Here is a 22,210-nt window from a genome sequence, read left to right as displayed (position 1 = left end):
ACAGGAAGGCCTGGAGGGTTCCTGTAGGATTGAGAGTGGGAGCAAAAGTAGGGGGGAAAATTGGGAGATGGAGAACGGATCCCGGGTCCTGTGAAACGGTGGGACGGAGTCTGACGGTCAATCAATAACCATCACTGGTTCGTTTAGTAGTTTACGCTACATCGACTTGCCTTCCTTAACGGTGAATGGTCTACGAAATCAAAGCTGGAAACACGTGAAAAACAGGTTCTAAATTTTCAGAACCTAGATTTCCAGCTGTTATCATCGCCAATGACGGGGAACTTGAATGAAGAACGTGATGAAGAGACGAATATGACCAACTTCGAACCACAGAAGCTCAGTTATCAACGATTCGACAAATGATTGCATAATTAGAAACGCTCAAAATGGCTGAAATCTGATCATTTCTATCAGAAATTCTCTCGCAATATTAAACAAATCTTTGATATTTAAAAAGTCTGTTTTTATCTACTGTGCAGGTAACTATTGATAAACATTCTGGCAGGCCACATCTGTATTGTGAGCAAAATAGGTTAAAAATCATTAGGATCGATTGAAAAACGCAGGAGTTTAATCTTTTCGAAAGTTAAATTATATAACCTTTTCTCAAATACTTGATATTTTAAGTTGTGCGATTCGAACTTCCTCAGATTCTTTTTCATCGCTTGTGATAAGAATGTTGTTTAATTCGTTTACACCGTCATTGGCACAAATAACACCCCTGCAAGTTATTTAAATGTTTTTTTTTTTTTTTGTCTCGTTTCCTAACTTTTGAATGAGACGGTGGGTCCCGTTCGTCTTCAAACATTTGGCCGACGAAAGCGTCGCGACGCCGACTCGCGCCGGCGTCCCCAGTGAATGGAGGAGGACAAGCGCTGCACGTGTGCCGCCGCCGCCCCCGCCCTTGTGTAACCTGTGCAAAGTCCTGCTGGAAGTTTGTTTAGGAGCGCATCAAAGCGCGGCAACCGGTTGCACCAGTCCGCCCTAACTCTGTTTGTCCTCCTTCCAGGGCTACTAAACTCAAAACTCTACGGGGATTCCCTCGGGGAATGGGGGCGGCGAATTATTAAGAATGCATCAGGTGTACAGTCCGGTCGAAACACTGTCCCTGCCAAAGAATCGCGAAATTAAGACTGAATAACTGCGGCGCAGGTTAATCGAGTTGAACGATGTGAAAACAATGTTACCTCGATGCGGTGGAACAGGAAAGAATCAACGTATTCACACGAAATGAGTTCAGTTGTTAAAAACTTTTCGGAATAATAATATTATTCCTTTTTTTAAATGGACAAATCTGTAACTATGATAAATTCGATTCAGCCGGTTTTTTGTAGAATTCATTATTACTAACAAAATGAATTACCGTTCATCGAAATTGGTCGTAAACCAAACAAGTTCATTCATGTGATCCGTCTTAGATAATTGATACCGAATTATTTTGATTATAATTGATAAAACTTGTCGGAACCTAAGCGATTCTGGGAACATTTTACCGATCAGCATTTGTCTTGTAATCCGCAATTGGTTGGATAGTGATTAGTTGGCGAATCGTGAACAGTTGGACAAACGGCGAATGGTAGTACGTATTCTGAATTGCCTAATTGCAGGCGTATTTTGACTGAACGTATTCTGAATTGCATAAATGCAGGCGAATGTCAGGTGAATGTATCGTAAATTGCCTAAATGCAGGCGGATTTCGATAAAATGTACCATGAATTGCATAAATGCAGGCGAATTTTCGTTAAAATGAACTCTAAATTGCGTAAATGCAGGCGGATTTAGGTAAAATTTGTTCCAAGTTGTATAAATGCGGGCAGATTGAGTGAGTGTTGAATTGTCCATATAAAATTTTGGCTCTTGAAGAATCAATACAGAAATCAGATATATCAGATCCCGATCTCGACTAAAAATGCGAACAAGAGTTTTTGACCCGACTATCCGGATCGTTTTATACCTTAAATCTCGGACCGTTTCTAAGTCGTATGGATATAAGGTCGTTTTGCACGCAAGGCCACCGAGCTTTGGGGGTATTTTTGGTAAATTCGTGAATCACCGAGCGGATAGAGACGCGGTTTGAACCCTTGTAACATCAAACAAGCCCATCATGGTCGGCCGGTGGGTTTCGGTACCAGAAGCCCTCAGGTGGGCTCAACATTTACATGCATGCGCGTGTTCGGCACGCTGTTCGTCTCCTTCATTTACTGGCTCGGTTGAGTTTCGACCCCAACGATTTGTCGGGTTAAATCCTTACACACTTTACCTCCTATACCTATAATCGAGTCCGCTGTAAAACATGCTTGCACAGCTACTCCCGAAATCAAACATTTACCCAACCGTTGCTCATGAATTATCTACCGCCGCAACTTGCCGAATAATTGAACTTCGATCAGTGAAAGCTCTTCAATTATAATGTCATACATTATCCTCATACTTTCGTGCATCGATATCGGAATGACAAATGGATGGTTCGACACGCAGGGATAAAGGATTTGTTTACTTTACCAATCGTGGCGACGGAAACATTTCTTTTTTCAATGGATTTGAGGGTAAAAATTGACCATTGTAGGAAAATAATTTTGGATTATTCAGGGAAATTGCATTCAATTGAATTGAAAATACATTCCATCGATAACGTTTGATAGATTCGTGAAGATTTGTTTTACTTTCTTTGCACTTTGGCCAGCGAAGTCGATCAAAGGTGAATTGTGAATATAAATATAAATGGCGTATTCTGTTGTCCGTGAAGGATATGTACGTATAATAAAAGCGGTATTATGCATGTGAAGTCTATAAAAAAATTAAAAATAAATTTGTAAACAGGTTTCGACATGAAAGACGAATTTCATTACATAATAATTCTCGAGAACCCTCGTATAATAGTACGCATAAGTATATTGGTCAGAAAAAAAAGAGAAGAGGAAAAAGGCAAAATAAAATGAAAAATCCACCTCTTTCATTTTGTGACTCACTTCATGGTACTCGTATAAAAGCGAAAGGGTGCAAGGGTGAGCATCGTCCATTATGATATGTATATATATATATATATATATATATATATAAAAGGGGAGGCGGATTTCTGTAGGTGTATATTATAAGCGAAGGGAGACGGTGCCACGGCAGATAAAGATTTCGAGGTAAAAAGAGAAGTGGAATTAATCATTTCAACGACAAAAGGCAATACAGACGATGGAACAGCTGTTGGACCCGCCTTTCTCAAACGAACAAATTGCCCCGTGACAAAGGGAACAAACCGAGATAACAGCGAGATAGGAAGTGAAAGAGAGGTGAACAGGCATAATACTCTACATAGGTTTGCTTTTTTTTCCCTTTTACCCTCTTTTTTGTTTCGTCTCAACCCGTTGATAAAATATCCTCAGCGTGAATTATGAACGCCGGTTTACTCCATACTAATCTTCTTTTTGTTTCTCACTCTCTATCTCTCTCTCTCACTCTTTTATTGCTTGATATTTATTCACCTGTCATTGGCACGGCATATTATGCTCACCAATGTACAGGGCGTTCCATGCCAAGTCAAATAACAACAAATTTTGCTATCCAATTCGGTGAGAAGTATCACGAAAAAATGATTGTTCCTTTTGTTTTGTTTCATAGAAATATCTTTCTTTATATTGATTTGCAAGTACCTGCAGAAATTGCGTATCGGATGTCTTGTGGAGCACTTCAAGCCATGCCCCTTGCGTTACTTTTGTCCCGGAATCGAAAGAAGGGAAGAAGGTCGCGGATTTATGTAGGGTGCGGTCTTCTGTAGTGGATGGCGCGAAATACCGCGAAACCGCAAAGCCGCAAGTCTGCGGTTTGCCCCGTGTCTGCATAAGCTGATATACGTATATTTTCGCCTGTAAAATTCAAGCGCACTTAATAATAATTAAGCTGCTAAAGCAGCTACAAAGCATAGAATTATGACATATATTTCTAGGCTCTAGGCAGTGGAATATGAAAAATTTATTTAAATTTTCGTTCTTTGTTCACTTATTATCGCTTTCGTGTTTGCTTCTTCTTTGACTTTGTTTTTTTTTTTCATCTTTTTTTTCGAAACCAAAAAGCTATTTACACCGCGTTCAAATATATCGAACGTAAAAGTGAACAAAGTTCGGATAAAAACGAGACTAATTATACGAAGCCTTGTAACAATTTCAAAGGCCTTGTTATTACATCGTCCGTCGGTTCATTTTTATCGCTTCTCGGTATCGTTAATATTCTTCATTCTTTACTTTCTATTTTGCAAATTTCGTACATAGTCACGCTACGCGATCGTTTCGCGAATTAATTCTATACCCTGTCGAATATTCACGGCGGATCGGCGAATTTTATGCAGCGGGGAAAAGGAAAGAAGAAAGTGAGAGGGTGGAGATTGTAAAAAAAAAATAAAATAAATAAAAAAAAACAGCAATAAAGGGTGTAAAAAATTCAAGCCTTTCTTCTCCGTCTCTTTTTTTTTTTTCTTCTCGTCCTGTACGAAGGACAAAATTGCTCCACAGGTACTTCAAAGCTTCGTTTGCGCAAAAGTTTCGTTTCGCACGCGATTATACATAAATATATAATAAAAATTCATCCTACGGCCTGAAATTATTATACCTTTACCTTTTTTTTTTTATACGTATTAAAATCTGTTCAACGGTGATTGATTATAAAAAATATTGAGGAAAAATATTGCCTCGTCAAATTTTCATTGATATAATTATTCGATTGCCGCGTTGCATTTGCAGATTTAAGAATATAATAAAAACAAAAACAAACAAATCAATGAATAACGAAACAAAATCAAACCGTTCTTACAACGAGACAACGTGCAATAAATAATTACCCTCTTATTCTCAAAGGTTATTGTCGCCGCGGTTTCATTTCTCTCGGTTTATACTTAATCCATCGGCAATTTCCATCGATTTGACCCCCTCGACACCGTCTCTGCGTCCCATTAACTTGTCTATAAATAAGTGAAGAATTTAAATACGTGCAACGTGCATATTGTATGAACGATATAGATGCTTGTAAGTTTCTTGCACCGATTGACCGTAACTTTACATCATTTATATATACGCGCTGCGTCCACTTGGGTAGCTGCATATAAATTAAACTCGATACATGCACGTAATGCATTTTTTAACATACCTATATAGATATGCTTCAAAAATTTTTTTTCGACCAGTTCAACATGGATGCCCTGTAAGTGCGTGTAATACGGTTTTCGTTCTCACGAATTGATCGAATCGCAGCACACGTGATACTCTGTGTATCTTTTTTCGAATCTTCATCTCTCCAACGTATAAAGTTACTACGAATATTGTTTAGACAGGCTTTCAGCAGCTCTGGTTCTGCCCGGCTCTTATAGTCTAGAACACAAGGCCTGGTCTGTTCGTTTTTTTACAATCAAATCCTCCATTTATCAGCTCTGTATATATATATATACAATATACATACATATATTACAGGCGTAATAAACATAATAATTAAATGTAAATGATTTATCGTGCGATAAAAATAATCCGTGTTGCATGGTATTTTACCAATGTAAGTGGTATTGATACCTAATTTCTTTTGGTTCGTTTTAATTATCGTCAAAGTTTAAGTTTTTCATTTGTTTGATCGAAAAATTAACTTATCATCCGGGGTGAATTTATTATACCTTTTATTTTCTGTCCGTAAGCACAACTGAACTCGTGTGTATAAAGCATGATTGGAGAAGATGACGGTGAAGGAGGGGATGATGGAAGAAACAGAACCTGAGGATAGTGTAATTTCTGTTAATAGATTATCGCGGCTTCTATAAGCAAGCGCATCGCGTGCATAGCGAGATGCAGTCGGAGCTTGGATGCACTCTGTACATATCTTACTAATTCTACTGATTCGTATCTTGGAATTAACTTGGGTTATGTGTGTATATACATATATCTCTTAACTGGGTCATTGGAATTATACTGAATCTAGAAGATTTTCCTGACGGTATAGAAACGCGATTTTCAATGCACTCGAAATCGGTAGAAGGATTATTAAAACAAAGAAGAAGACAATTAAGAAAAATAAAAAAACAAAACCAGTGAAACGAATTGTTTAAAGACAAATTATAAGAACAATATAATAAAACAATTGTTGATTTGGCTAATTGGACGAATTGATTCGCATTTGAGAGACGTTTAGTGAAAAATTTTAATGCAAAAGTGATGTTTGTTTAATTTTTACTCACAATAATAAATGTTTGAGAAGATGGGTAATTTTTTTTTTTTTCCCTATAACCGAATCATCGTTTTGTTTTCTACAAAAGCAAGCATTATCCGATAAAACTGCTTTTTCTTCTTCTATTAGTTACGTGAAATGAATCAAAATTTCACATCCGCAAACCTGCAGACTTAAAAATTCGTATCGACCGGTGATTATTTAACGACATAACAAAGTCAAAAGCAAACTTTAAAGGTAACAAACGAAGGTTTTGATTATTACCCGATGTATAGAATCAAAATTTGTTTATTAAAATATAAATTCAAAAAAAAAAAAAAACAACAAAACGAGTATTATATTTTATTCTTCATCATCCTCTCCACGAATGGGCGTCAAGTTATCTCTATCCTGCAATATAAAGCGCGATATATTTTCGCGATATGGATTACCTATAAATATAACGATTCACGGAAGTGCGGAAGATCGCGATTATCGGGATCAATTTTGTCATTTTACGTTTCTCGGCAACTTTTACTACCTCATACCTTTGTTTATCCCATATTACACATCCAGGTATAGATATTACGTATAAAAATTTTACTCGCAAAGTCGCCGACGACGAATCGTCGAACCAGCCTCGAGTTATTTTTCTTTTCTTTTCTTTTTTTCAACGCAGTACAATGATAAATTTTTATTCCAGGCTTAGATGTTTCTAGAGATGCTGTTTTTTTTTTTTTTTTTTTTTATTTATTTTTTTTCTTCTTCTTTACCTCTGCACGTACAGAATGCCTCTGTTTGTTATATAACGCATTCCTATACATACACAGCTACCAGATCCTGTACACATTTGCTATATTCACCGTCTCTTCGACCCCTTTCTCGCCTCTGGATCGCCGGACCCGTGCAATTCCTCCTCCGGAGCTATAAATCTGTCTTACCTACGCTTCTCTCCCTCTCTCTCTCTCCCCCTTATTTTAGATCTATGGACCTTTTCACACTTCCTCTCAACCCGTCCCGCTATCTCATATTATATATTTATTCGTACCCTACTTTATTTTCATTTGATTGAAAATTATATTCATACAGGGTACAGGGGTGATAGAGTCCAACCTTTTACCTTAGCTTCTACGAAATAGAATTCTCGAGAGAAGAAAAATTCGAGTCTGGACTTTACCAAAGGGCGTTCGTATTGGAAGATCGAGAAGTGAATGAACAAAAAAAATGAAAAAAAATCTCAAGCGAACGACGAGAGAGAGAGAAAAGAAAGATACACTCTGGCTTCGATTTTTAAAACGCCCGGACTAAGCTTGCTGAGAAAATTATTACCATTGTATTTATAATTTCGTTTATCGTTACATAACTTACGAAGCTCTGTATTTTCACATTAAAAATTATTATCCCCGCACTTTCATTCGTGAAATTGATTTCAAGATGTTTTTTTTTTTTTTTCTTATCTTTACACATTACTCAAATTTTTCTCGTGTCACATAACGCCACAATTTTTCCCCACAATTTTCAAAACGTTTAAACAATTTTCTTCCCCATAATTTTTTTGTTCTATGTACATTTTCGATCAATTTCATCAGCGATTTATCGCGTCTTTACCGAATGAAAGATCTCCCCGCGTGATTACATAGATTTTTTGATTTTTTTTTTCTTTTTTTTTTTTTTTTACATACAATTCCCTGCACGACGAACACACGCCTTGAGTAACAATGGCTGCAGGGCCTCCGAGTTGACAATGAGTCTGTAGCCGAGACGCTATTATCTTAATTAAACCTCCGCTTCGCCGAGTCTAGACTCTTTACAGACTGCGGGAGGTTAGTAATATAAAGTATATCATATACGGCACGATATGATACACAGCATTATTAAGTAATAATGCTTGGTAGTTGATTGAGAAGGAGAGAAAACATGAGGACATGCCATCGAATGGTTATAATAACAAATAATTAGTTATTTCCATCGAACAATTCGTGATAATAATTATACATTATACAAGTTATGTTATTTTTCTAAACTCGTTTATTACTTTTGTTATCATTATTTTATTTATCTTATTTATTTATTTCTTTTTTTTATTTTTTCTTCCACTCTACCGGGTTATTCAAGCTTGCAATTATCGTCCCTTGTTGTAAAAATTAACGCCTCCTTTTGCACAAACTTCGCCGCGAAAGCCGTAAGGTAAAAGTTTTCCAAGTAATCACCTGGGGTGTCCAGTCATCCTGAAAATTCCCGGGGGAGCGAAGGGTGAGATTCTGGTAATGATTCGAATTTCGAGCTTCTGGCAGTAGGAAACAAACAAACAAAAAAAAAAAATATCGGCGAGGATAGATGTATGTATATATTTTTTTTCTCAAATCTTTTTCATATGTAAACGCGCTACAAAGAGAGAAAAAAGAATTTCTTCTCTTTTTCTCACATCACTTTTAATATATATATACATATATATATATATATATATATATATATATATATACATTATCTACTTTTGCGAAAATCGCTTCACGTTCTATCTTCGTTTCATTCCTGCCGAGAATGCCTTATATATGTATTACTTATACCAAGATGCATGCTTCATGCTTATCTTTCACTCGCAGTTTCTGGTCTTGTCCTCCTCAGCGATTCTGCCGTGGTATTATACATACATACTGTACATACATATGTATATATATATATTGATAAAATCTGTATTACCTACCAAGCTTTCATATGCTAATAATGGGAAAAATGTATAGATCTCCGCGATTCGGATATACAACATATATTATACATATATATATATATATACGTGTACCTGATATGTAAGTAGGTATGTATTTACATAAAGGTATACGTGTGATAATATTAAAGCAGGGCTTTTTATATACACGTACATGTAACGTGAATGAAAAGCCACTGAAGTAGTATATGAAGTATGTAAACTCAGGTGTGCATGTATATATATATATATAATATAAATATTACTTCGCACGGGATATAAAGAATATTTTATTCTGGAAGTTTTTTCATCCCTCGATTACTTTCGTGAAAAAATGTATGAATGTAGGATCTTCTCTCTCCTACGGTATATTGTATAAATAAATAAATAAATTTAAATTTGAAATGACGAAATAACTTCACCTCGGTCAAGTTACAATTATCATTGTATTCACGCTATCAGAAAGAAGAAGAAAAAAATAGAAAAGAATCGGATAACATTATATATATATATATATATATATATATATATATACATATATGTACCTATATACCTATATATGGGATGAAAAACGAGGCGGAAAAATTCGAGAAATCGAGAAAACTAAAGTTTGTAATATCCTGTCTGGAGAGAAATATCGTAAAGTTGGTATACAGAGATCGGAGAGAAGAACAAATAACTGCACGAGGTAAGAAAACAGCAAAACCATGAAATACGGTGAAAGCTACGAATATTGCAAGGCGTATATACATACGTATATACATGTACGATAACATTGTCTCGACGAGCTATTTTCGTCGCTGCTCGCGTGTAATTGAACATCCGGTACTTGTTACGGAATTTCGGTCGCGTGATCCGGGAAATTGTAAGAAATCGTGGGTGTTATAGGAGCAAAATCGTTCGCGGGATAAGAATGAGAATAATAATAACAACAAATTCAAGCTTTGCGGAATTCAGAATCCGCACTCGTCGTCAAACCAGAATACATACATGCATCGGACTAACGATTTGTTTAAAAAAAAAACAAAAAAAAAAAAAATTTAACGAAAGATCGAAACAGCACGTTAATCGTGCACGGAATTAAGTGGTGAATATTTTCTTGGAGAAATGGAAAAATATTTGAGTCGGGGAAGAAAAGGAGAAATAAATGTATAAAAAACGAGACAGGAAAGCAATTTTTCTCACGTCCCTCGTAATTCTGAGACCGTTCTCGGACTGCTTGACTATTTTCCCGGTGCCCGTCGACGGTGATCGGGGCGTCACGTGCGCCTGTATTGATCCGGCACTGTGAGAGAAAGGAGGGCCAGGGGTGAAACAAGGCTTGAAGGGTGCCGAGGCATCGATATCAATAATTAATTATCATTTAGGGTGAGCCAGGCTCTGCGGTTTGAAATTTTTTTTAGGTCAAGTCAGTGAAAGTCTTCGCTTAATGCGTTTTTGAAGAGGCTGTTTTGCCCGACGTAAGCGATGGCCGGTAAGTTGAAAACAATCGATGCATCGATTTATCGGGTCCAAAATAATAATTGAACAGGACTCGATTGAATCGGTAAGAATTAATGGATTCAACGATTATTTCGTAGTTTTTTGAAACGGTGTTGTTGATACCGAAATTTCGTTAGTTTTCGTACATTTGGTCTTAATAGCGAAAAAGTTTTTTGATAGTTTATAGTTTTATTCAAAATATTTTTCAATTTCAGGTAATAATGTTCATTTATCTTTTACTAATCATGTGAAACAGATACTTAGTAAGTAAGACAATGATAATAATTGATACTTTAATCACATTAATTGATATTGCATTGCGTCGTTCATGGGAGTAATAAACAAAAACCGATTGTGAGGAAAAATAATCGATTATACTCGATTTATCGGTAAAAAAAATAACCGCTTTAATCCAAAATCAATTAATTTTTGTCATTCTTAAGTATCTGGCCAATAATCGGTATATTTTTATTGGTTTCACAATTAATTTATAACATTCGTTATGATCTGCAGATATATTTTAAAAAAATACAAGAACGGAAAGTATTCTAATTTCGGACGAAAGCTGATTGTTAGAAATCGATGCTTTGTTTCAAAAAACTTCAACATCGTCAAAAATCTAGTAGATTCGTTCGATATTGTCACTCTACGATTGATTTATTTCATTCGGAAGACTATTTTCTACACAAATTAGCTGAAATGAATTTCCTTTTTTTATTAGCAGCCAATTAAATATCGTCATTTGTTGATTATGTATGTTATTTATCGATGCCAGCAGCATAAATAAAAAAAAAACGCATGGATATCAGAGATTTTATATTTTATTTCACAGCATTATTGAAAAGGTCTTCGTAGGTTAAAAATATAATTATAACTTATTAAAAAATATCACGATAAAATTAATAAATAGTATTTTCTCCAACAATCGTCGTCGAAATTTCCTTTCAATTTGATAAACAGCTGTAAAATAATTCTTCCTTTTTCTTCCTCTACTTTCAGACGGAGTTATCACAGAATCTGCAACAGCTGTCCGAGCGGGCGAGATCCACGACCGAGTTTATCCAGAGGTTGAAAGGAATGACGGACAAAGTTCACGTGAGTTTGTTGCCTCGCGGTTATTATCCTTGTGTTCTACCTGCACCGGCAACGTACAGTCTATCCCGCGTTTCTACTCCTCCCGATGCTCGTAGTCTCCAGCTTCCAGTTCATCTCGTCACTCGAGCTCTGTCAAACGTGCGAAGAGGATACCGCCTCTCTCTCATTCCTCATTTCTCACTTTATCTCTGTTAAGCTCTCCTGCACCGGCGTGTTAATTAGAATTTCTTACGAGCCGACGTTCCCTGAGGGTTCCAGTAAGAGGGGAGAAAAGATAGGATTACCCCTTTTAACGCAACCCGCATCATGGAATATGGACTATTCTAGTACGGTCAAAATAGGTCTGAAATAAAATAAAATTAAAACATTCGGGATATTGCTGCATTTTTGTGTGTATAAGGATTTCCAACCCTCAGGAAAACGGCAGAATTTGACGTTTTTAGCAATTCTTTTTTTTTAAATTGCTATCAACAGATGAAAAATGACTTGACCATTGTATAGAGCAGAAAATTCTAGATCGGATTATGTCCTGATATTTACGAAATGCAGTCGAATTAACGAATTAAGAAAAAAGAAGTTGTTTCACCAAAATTCCCCAGACGCCGTCGTGGCATAAGTACCATTTCTTCTTTCTGAAATTTTATTTTTCAGGTCATTATATACGCCAAATTCAAATTTTGCAAATCTGACCTTAGAATCTTGATCAACGACCCAAAAAACCTCACGGTACCAATTTTCGCTCAAATCCATTCATCCGTCCTCAAGATATTAACATTTTTATTTGATTTTTTTGGAACTTTGTTATTTGAATAATTGACACAGTACTATACTGATCAAAGCCGAAATCTAATAAATTCTAAGTTTGGAAAAGACGCATCGATTGAGACCAAATTTATTGAAATCCGGTAACTAGTTTTCGAGATATCGTCGGACAAAAAAATGGATCACATACGTGCATGTACACTTGGCGACAACGAATCTGAGACGGCTAATTTTTTCCACTAGATAGTTATGTTGGCAACACATAAAAACCTACAGCGCCACAGTCGGCCGAACCCGAAACGAATTCAATCTCAATAAACGTAACATAACCCGTGACCGTCGAATCTAACCTTAAAATACCGCGAGGATAATGACTTGTTGGATTGACACGGTCACGGGTTATAATACGTTTATTGAGATTGAGTTTGTTTCGCGCTCGGCCGACTGTGGCGCTTTAGGTTTCTCTGTGTTGCCAACGTAACTGTCTAGTGTAAAAAAACAGCAGTCTCAGATCCATTGCACCCAAGTGTACATCCACACAACCGGACGTTCATTCTCCAAACTGAAAACATGGAGATCTAGCGAAAGCTCAACTTTTAAATTTTACACCGATTACAATAACTCCCTTTTTTCTTTTGAAAACAGTGAAACGGGAGGTTATAAAGCCGCGAATTTCCCATTACAGGAAGAGTGCGCAGCGCTGGAGCGGGACGTGGACGACACGGTGGCCAGCCTGGTGGGTCAGATCCATGCCCGAAAGGGTCGTTTGATCGACGCGGCTCGACAGACTCGCGACAACCGGGTTCGGTCGCTCCGAGAATACGTCGCGAGGTGCGCCTCACACCTCCAGGCGACGACGGCCCTCCTGACCTTCTGCATCGAGGCCCTCAAGGAGACGGACAGCACGGCCTTCCTCCAGGTCGGCGGCATGCTCTCGGTGAGGGCCTCGACGGCCGCCGGTTCCTGGGGCGCAGCCGAGGGTGTTCAGGAAGCCGCGAGGCTGCCCCTCCTCGACCTCACCCTAGACGACAAACCCCTTCGCAGGGCCATCGATCAGCTCACCTTCGTGCAGCTGAAACGTAAGTCTGTCGAACATGCTGCCCTCACTTATTGTCACTCGACGTCTCACCGCCCGCTCTGAGATTTCATTTCGTCGAGAGGATCGGGATTTATATATACGTATATATGTGTATGTATACAGACCGTTCCAATTTAAGAGACGCATTACCCTTTCAGTCGAGCCAATGGTTCGATCTGAAAACGGGTCCCGCAAAAGTTGTATGGTTCGGAGGGGGACACGTGAAGAACTTTTTTCACGCGGTCCAGCAATTCAAGTGGTGATGATGCTGTGGAAGATGGAGCATTCTTTTTTAAATGGAATCCTCCTCGGAACCGTACAACTTTTGTAGGACACACTTTCCAATTGAACCATCAGGTCGGTTGACAAACTGATGCGTCTTTTAAATTGGGACATCCTATGTGTGTATATACCCTCACGGACAAAAAAACCCCACTTGGGTGTAAATTCGTATCCCCAACTCATAGATAATGCTAATTTCCCATAAGAAAAAAGTTAGGGGTACGAATTTACACCCAATTTGGGGTTTTTTCCGTGAGGGTAATTATACATATATATATACGTATAATTTTTTGTTTCGTCTTTAAACTAACACCCACTGTATGTTATTGAATAATTTCCTGGAGGAACCTTGAATTTTTAGGAAATCTTTGTTCTCCATCAGAGTCCATAGACTGTCAGACACATTTTACAAACCTCACCGCATCAGAAGTGGTTATAATTTTGAAAAATAATGTGCTTTTGTCCAATATCCATGTTATTATAACGCTGCTAAATTCAATCTCAGTGTTAAAATTTCCTCTCGAGTTTTGAAGCTTGTGAGATACTGAGATGAAGAAAGCTTCATAACGTGAGACGATGTGTTTACAAACTTTAGACGATCTGTTGCAATTGAATAAATGAAAAAATCACAAGACCTGTTTCAGAACTTTTCAAAAACTAAAATTGAATTTCTTTAATTCCATCCCTTCTGGACAGCGATTAGAAGCTTATGAACGAAAAATTGAATTCATGATATACTAATGTAATGTGAATCGATGGAGCGGATGCAGAGAGAAAATTAGAAACTGCGTTAAAGTTTCATGTTTTCGCCTTTGGGATTTATTAAAAATTCCCAAAAGAAAACCGGAAACCGTAGTTTCTTTCGGCTCCAAATTTCATATCTGGGCGTTAGGGGTTAGGTTAGATTTTGTCAATACATGTTCGTGTTATAAACAGCGTTGTAATGTTGGACGCTGCAGCCGCCGAGGGGGAGGACCGTTATCCGACCGCAGGTAAAGCAATCAAACAATCAAACAATCCGAAACGGATGATGAGGATACATTGTATGGGTAAAGAATGTACACTCGAACATGCACGCACTGCACGAACACAAACAACACAAGGACGATTGATTATTCTGTCGGAATCTGTCAGAACAACATTGGAACCTCGACTGGAACTAAATAGAATTTACACGGGGTGGAAATCGGTCATTGGTAAACGGCAAAAACCGGATCGTAAAACGAGTTCAGCGATCTGCACATGTTGACAATTAGCTACGTTGTTCGTGTCTATAGATTTGCTTTTGAAGTATGGACAAAAGCATGCTTCGAGGTGTCGCAATGGGCAGGAAATGTCGACTGACAATTTTCGACGCGATGATTTTACTATCGGCCATTGAGTCAGATTAATCCAGACCAAGTGTCATGAGTGATTTAAAAATCGGTCGATCCGTTTTCGCGTTATCACTTGATAAAAAAAAATTACGTTTTTGAAAACAACTCGGGAATAGTTCAATCAATTCTTCTCAAAATCTAACCAGCTTCAAGTTAGAAAAATACCGCGTCGATTGAGACCAATATCATCAAAATCCGTTCATCCGTTACCGAAACATCGTCGGGTAAAAATCTATTACGTCAAAATTATCCAAAATTAAGAATGCATGGAAAGTGAAATCTCATTTCACATGGTTATAATAAATTCGACGATCAAAACGCGATTTTTTACACTACGTTAGCGCGTTCAACGACTTTCTATAATTTTACGAAATTTTCGTTTCACGATCTATTTTCAAAAATATTTCTCTCAATATTCGATACACCTATACTGCAAAACGCAGTAAAACAATATCGTACAATTTCATTAAATCTTCTAACTATCAGAACTTGTTCTGTGACTATTCCACGTAACATGTTAACTTAAAAGAGTTCAAAATCTACAATGCAGCGTATACAAGTTTCACGAAATCGCGAATTGTAGTACAAGATCGCCTTTTCTCGGGGAAACCTCATTTCGAAATCGTTACACGTGTTTCTCCGCCTTGGTCTCGCGCACCTGACTGCATCCAGGCGAGTTCATACAGCCTTTCCGCTGCTAGCGAAGAGGTCTTTGGGGATGTTTTATCCCTCTTGTGATATCCCAGTCTATCTGTCCCTCGAGAATCGAGTTCCAGTCACCCTGCGGCTCGACCGACCGAGCGGAAGAAAGGAAGTGAGATGAAAAAAAAAAAAAAGAAAAGAAAAAAGAAGTTCGCGAGCGCGTTTAACCGCCGATATCGCGTTGGGCGAAACGAAATTTAACGATGAATCTGACGGACGGCTGAACAAAAAGTTGGGAAAAGTGGAAAAATCCGTTTACAATAACGTATCTTCAGCGACTTTATTTGAGAATGTGATCAAATTTGATTGACACAAGTTTAGATATCAACAATCTGATAAATTATCGTAAAACTGGGTTTTGAAATATCGAAGGATGCCATCTGGTGGCAGGAAAAAATACCACACTAACGGGGTGGGATTTAATTACAAAAATCGTTTTTCAACGTGTATTTCACTTGGTAATAACTCAACGTATCTAAACAAAAGTCGAATCAAATGAAGGAAGTTTCCTGTTTCCTTATGTTCGTACATTCTAGCTCAACTGATCAGCTGTTATGCAGTTGCGACGCCATATTGCTCTAGTCACGCTTCTACTTTTTATCCCAATTGAAACGTTCTTAATAAACAAACTCTTGTGTTTTTGCCGCGATTCTAACGATCTCGGGCCTGTTTCGTTCACGTCGTTTCGTATATATATATATATATAGAGGATAGACGTCTGCGCTACGAAAACCTTTGTCTTTGTCAACCGCCCTGCTGATGTTCCCGAAGTTTATTAGCGGCCTGCACAGGGATTCTCGGAGGGACAAACGAGGCACACTGTCAACAATGCGGTAAACTATTTTCCAGGGTGGGCACACGCCGACCCGAACTAACCCGACCCCGAGTGCCAGGAACAACTATGTCTCGGGAGTCAAAGGCTGTCTATGCGGAACGATTTCCGCCTCGAAGACCGTCGATCCGAAATTTCGTCCCTGCATGATACAAGCGCAGCCATGTTTTGTCGGATTGCCAAAAGCAGAGTGGCGGTTACTTTTCCAGGAAGACTTGCGTTAATATAGAATAATACTTGTTCGATTGGCTGAAGTTAGTAACGTTAAAAATCGTTATTGCGCAATTTTAACATGTTTTTGTTTATCATGGTTTACTGAATTTAGGACATTGCTGAATGGGGTATACCTAGTTTAGATTTTTCGAAAACAATTTTTTTTTTCAAATTTTATTCTTGTAATTTACATATATTCAAGTATATGCGTAAAAAATTTCATGTCGATCCGACAAATATTCTTCAAGTTACGCGCACATTTGCAAAAACGTCCCGGCGCGTTTGAAAGTGCTCTTAAAATTTTGAACGTGCTTTTCTGAAAACTGTGTTTTTAAAGTCGGTGATTTCGGACGAGCAAAATTTCTCGGAAACGGCTGAACCGATCAGTATCAAATTTTTACACAAGCTTTACGAATGTATTTTTAAGTTCTTTATCGAAGGTTTTTTCCTCGCTGGTTAATATATTCTGTTTTATAAACAAATTAAGGCGAAATATTATATGGAAAGTCGAATTTTTGTTTGTGAAGCTACCGTTTTGTTAAAAATTAATATTTTGCTTATTCCCTCGACCAATAACCAGTAAATACCCTATATCAACTGAATCCTTTTTGTTTTTTCATTTCGGATGATCCAGTCCAGAGATAAACCTTTTCTTAAAGCTGCTCCCGGAGATCGGCTATGGCAGTTTCAAAAATCATTATTTCTACAAATAAAAAATATCAGAAAGAAGTTTAATGTTACCCGAATATGTATATAAATTCTTACATTAATAAATTGAAACGTCTCTTCATGAAAAATCCTTGAAGAACCCCTAAAGGTGCGAAATAACGATTTTTCCTAAACATGAATAGTTACAAAAACGCTACTAACTTCATCCTCGTCAGGTCTTCCCAATCGAGGGGTTAATTTTTCGCAACGATCAAGTTTGATGTTTCACGGATTCTCCGAAGTCCTAAGAAATCCTTTGAAACCCTCACGGAGTTTTTCTCTTCCGATGTCTCGCGTACCGAAATCGAGGGTAATTCTCCAGATTTATTGTGAAATTATTGTACCTTTAACGTGGACATCTTATAAGTACGAATTGTTTACAGTTGTACGATATCTCTGATATCTCATACCGAAGGTAAAATTTCCCGAAATCTCGGAAGGAGAGGGAATATAATTCTGTCTCTCTCTCTCTCTCTCTTGTTGCATCAGCTTCTGTATTCAATATCGCGTGAAATCCTACGAAATTCCTGTATCGGAGTGTTATTCATTGCTCCTCAGATGTTGAAATCGAGATGAAGTCGACAATGAAATTTCAGGAAATGTTTCCTCTTCCATTCCCCGTTTCGTTCAATCATAATATATCTATAACAAAGTATTACTTATAAAAAATCTTACTTTGTAATTGAATACCTGAATATGATTCGCAATGTTGGAATTCTATAATACGAAATTCGGTGAACTCGTTTGAAATTTCCTACGTTTTTGCGAGTCCCTTACAGAAGTCGTAAATGCGTGACATTTTTTTATTCGATCTACAGTTTGGACAAAACCTGGGAAATTTAATGATACTACAAAAATGATACCTACACAAAAATCTCGTACAGGAAAATCATACACCGACTGCTGTGCACACTACATTTTTTTTTTATAATTAGTTCACCAGTTGTGTTTTTGGTTTTTGGAATTTAAGAATCATGTGATTATTATGGTTATTCAAATCACATTTTTCTATTATCCTGTTTACTTGTTTATTCACAGAATCATTCCACACATTCTGAGCTCTAAAGGGACAAATTCTTTTTTTCAAAAGTTTTGCAACTTAAAAAATGTGAGACGTCCATCCCGATTCTTGGTGTAACGTGGATTTTCCCCGTGTTACAGCACCCGGTGCACCTCAATTAATACCGGAAGAATGCAGCGCGGAGAACAACAGCGTTACCGTTGCTTGGCAGCCTCCGGGAGGAGGAAGTGGTGGACAAAGAGGACCAGCCGTCGAAGGCTATCTTCTAGAACTTGACGATGGTTGTGGCGGGGAGTTCAGAGTGAGCTGTGCTTTTTAAATTCTCCTTTCGCGTCGTTATGGACGAATTGGTCTGTTGAATAGAGTTAGGGTGAAAAAAAAAAAAAAAAAAAAACGTGTCGAAAAATCTTCGGCAATGTTATTTGCGTCAATGATGGTCAACGGGAATGTAACAACATCCGTGCTATGTAATAAAAATGGACCCAAGCAAAATCGAACGTCACAAGTTAAGATATCGACAATCTGAAAAGAGGTTGTAACACAGGTTTGCAATCAAAAAACTGAACAAGTGTTTTTATACTGTTTCTTATAGGTTTTTCAATCACTGAAACCACGAAAAATATTCAAAAAGATCCATCACGTCAGGTTTTTTTTTTTTTTTCTTTGAACTCATGGAGTGAAACTCCCGTGTCATTCAAAATCTGGTATCATATTATTGACTCTAAAAGTTTTCATAAATACAAACAGGAAAAGAAAGAGAAAATGAAAAGCGGAAGCGTGTTCGGATGTGTATCAAAGAGAAGAAGGAAAGGTTTCACAGGCGAAAAGAATGAACACGGAATGTTGAATACATTTCATAAAGAAATTATTTGTTTAATTGTACAAGAAATATTGTTTAGTTAATTGTGATACAACGGTGGTTTTTTCAATATTGTTACGCTTCTTTTATGCAAACACCTTATATATTATAAAAATACTGTACGTGATTGAGAAAAATGGAAGTAATTTTTGGATTCGTCACACTCGAAAACATAATATTTACCAAAAACATCCCATGCAGTTGAAAAATAAATTCTAGTTTTGCATATCCGTGTAGTCAGAACATTCAAAATGATTAAACTCTGGTGTATTTGACCCGATAAATAACATCGCGGGAAACTTTTCCAACGATTTTCTCTCTGTTCTTAACTTTTGATTCAGAAAGCGAAGCCCATTCATCCTTGAGAGCGCGGCAAGTCTCAATTTTTCACCTCGCGTGGTTCCAAGCTCTTCCTTGTTCCCCCCTTCTTTTTTCATCCTCTTTTTGCCCCTTAAATATGTGACTCGAAACCCTCGTTCTGTGTGTTTTCCTTCGTTCTGCCGTGTGCTGCTTTTCTCCTTTTTTGCTTGCCTCGACCGATTTTTAAGGCATCGAAACTTGCCGGTTCACAGGAGGTTTATTGCGGACGAGAGACAATCTGCACGGTCGATGGTCTCCACTTCAATTCCCTGTACAACGCGAGGGTGCGGGCGTTCAACAGTGCCGGTGAAGGGGAATACTCCGAACTGATCGGCCTACAAACTGCCGAGGGTAAGTCCGACCTCTCTCCCTCTCTCTCACTGATTTCCGCCGTACCTCTTCTCCCTTTTTTTCCCTTTTCCTCTTCACTCGCTGTTTTCACTACATCTTCACCCTACGGCTTTTCTACCCTGACGCCCAAAATTTGTTCACGAGTAAGACCGCTTTCACCACCTGAACAACCGACAAACTTCTTCTTTATTTTTTATTCTCATTTTCATTTTTTTTTTTACTTTCTCGTTTGTCGTTCCGTTTTACGAGACGTGGTTAAGAACACAAATTCCTCTTCAAACACCCGTCGGGTACTCAAACCGGAACTCTAGCCGCCAGTTTAAAGTCCTTTTGGATTTGAAAGTCAAACAATGACACGCGAGAACTTGACTCGACTGATGGAAAGTTGTTCAAAAAACTCGCCCTCGTGAACCATTAAAAATTAAGGGGGTATTTACGGTAAAAAAATCTTTGCACTTTTGTAGATTTAAATCTCTTCTCTAAATGAGCCCGTATCAGTTTTGGTCCGAAAAAAATTTGTAGCCGTTGAAAATCTGTATTTTTTTTTTTTTAAACAGTATAAACTTGTATGTATTTTTTTCACTTTTGATTTTTCAAAGCTGCACGCAAGGTTTTTTTATACAGTTTCTGATCGATTCACCTGAAATTTTTACACGTTGTCTTTTTTAAGTATTTTTCACGTATCGTCATAGAATTTTTCTCAAATTCTCACCTCTGAGTGATATACCTTAAATTTTATGTTGAAAAACGGTTCGTTTTTTGTCATGATTTAAAAAAATGATACATCTTCCGTCAAAATGAAGCTGTTGAAAAAATTCTATGACAATTTGTGTGCATTTCCATATAGATTATGTCGGAAAAATCCGTATGCTATGCTACAAATATTAAGTGAGAAACCTTGCGCGAAATGAATTTCCACCTTTTTACCCTCTATTAAAATTGCACTCCGAGCATCACCTTGATATATTTAAACGAGGATCTAACGAGGCAAATTTACTCTAAAATATGTAAGACATCTATCCATGCGTACCTGATACTTGTAAAAATTTTTAAAACTCTTCCTGCACGAGAAAGAAAAATTAACTGAAATTCCTGCAAACATCCCCTTAAAGAAAACTGTCCTCTAACCCTTGCGGTAAAATCTATAACCCCGCAATAATTTTCACCTGTACATTTCCCCGCGGCGTGAACCAGTCGCCTGGTTCTCCTGGGCCGTCGGTCCTTCGAGTTCGGTTCTGGGTGCCTCGATGGGATCTGGAATGTCCTCGGGGATGGGAATGGGACCCGGAGTTCCCCAGGAAGTCACTGTCTCCGAGGACGCGACGAGCGCCTCTTGCGAGGGGTACGAGCATCGGGTCGTTCTTTCGAGTGTTGGATTTTCCCGAGGTGTTCATTACTGGGAATTGACCATCGACCGATATCACAGCGACACCGATCCTGCCTTTGGAGTTGCTCGTGCTGACGTTGCCCGCGATCAGATGCTGGGTGAGTTTTTAATGGGTTATTGTTATTGTTGTCATAATTTTCATCGTCATGATCAATGGAATTCGGTGGTTCGTTCATTCCAGATCGATCTGTCGGACCATTCAGATTTATTCGGTATTATATCCTGACGTAATTTTGTCAGCAATTCATTTCTCTGTTACCCCTTTTTATTCTTCTCTTGGTTTTTCATCCGGGTGAAGGATCAAAGGAGATTGTAATATCGAGACGAAGCTATTGATTCACCGCGTTTCGGTAAAAGGTCAAAAGTCCATGACTACAGACTCTTGTTCTTGAAACTTTTATTATTTTCATTTTATTTTATTCTTTTAATATATTTTCTTTGCGATGTCTCATTGCAAGACCGTTTTTTTTTTCTCTCTTATTTACGAATTAAATGATGGCCTGAAATCTGAAACAACCTCCGATTTTCATGGAAATCGGTGTCCATATTTTTCTCCCTCGACCGTTGTAATAGTCAGGTATAAAAATTGTTAGATTTCAAAACAGTAAACAAAGAATTATCGTGCGTCAATTGTTCAGAAATCAGTGAGTCACAGTTTTTCGGCCAAGTCTGATATCGATATAATGAAATTCAAAATCGTTAAAAAAAAACTTTCGATTTTCGATTTTTCTAAATTATTTCCTTCTTTTCCGATCCGCAATCTCGGAGCCGTATTTTTTAAATCATGACAGTTCAAACGACTCCGAAAGCCGACTTCCATTAGTTTC

General features: G+C 37.7%; 1 protein-coding gene across 2 annotated transcripts in view; it reads left to right on the top strand.

Annotated features, from left to right (window-relative positions):
* Trim9 (E3 ubiquitin-protein ligase Trim9) overlaps positions 1-22,210 on the top strand; it is a 57,100-nt gene that overhangs the window by 29,859 nt on the left and 5,031 nt on the right. Inside the window, exons 3-8 of one of the 2 annotated variants that reach the window (XM_046618510.2) lie at positions 11,357-11,452; positions 12,900-13,293; positions 14,534-14,566; positions 18,567-18,727; positions 19,858-19,996; positions 21,191-21,481. In XM_046618510.2, the coding sequence (XP_046474466.1) occupies positions 11,357-11,452; positions 12,900-13,293; positions 14,534-14,566; positions 18,567-18,727; positions 19,858-19,996; positions 21,191-21,481 (1,114 nt within the window). The remainder of the gene's footprint in view (positions 1-11,356; positions 11,453-12,899; positions 13,294-14,533; positions 14,567-18,566; positions 18,728-19,857; positions 19,997-21,190; positions 21,482-22,210) is intronic. The other variant, XM_046618511.2, reaches the window with a different exon arrangement.

Source organism: Neodiprion pinetum, chromosome 3 (genome assembly GCF_021155775.2).
Source record: "Neodiprion pinetum isolate iyNeoPine1 chromosome 3, iyNeoPine1.2, whole genome shotgun sequence".
NCBI lineage: Eukaryota > Metazoa > Arthropoda > Insecta > Hymenoptera > Diprionidae > Neodiprion > Neodiprion pinetum.
This window is presented reverse-complemented; position numbering and strand designations above follow the sequence as displayed.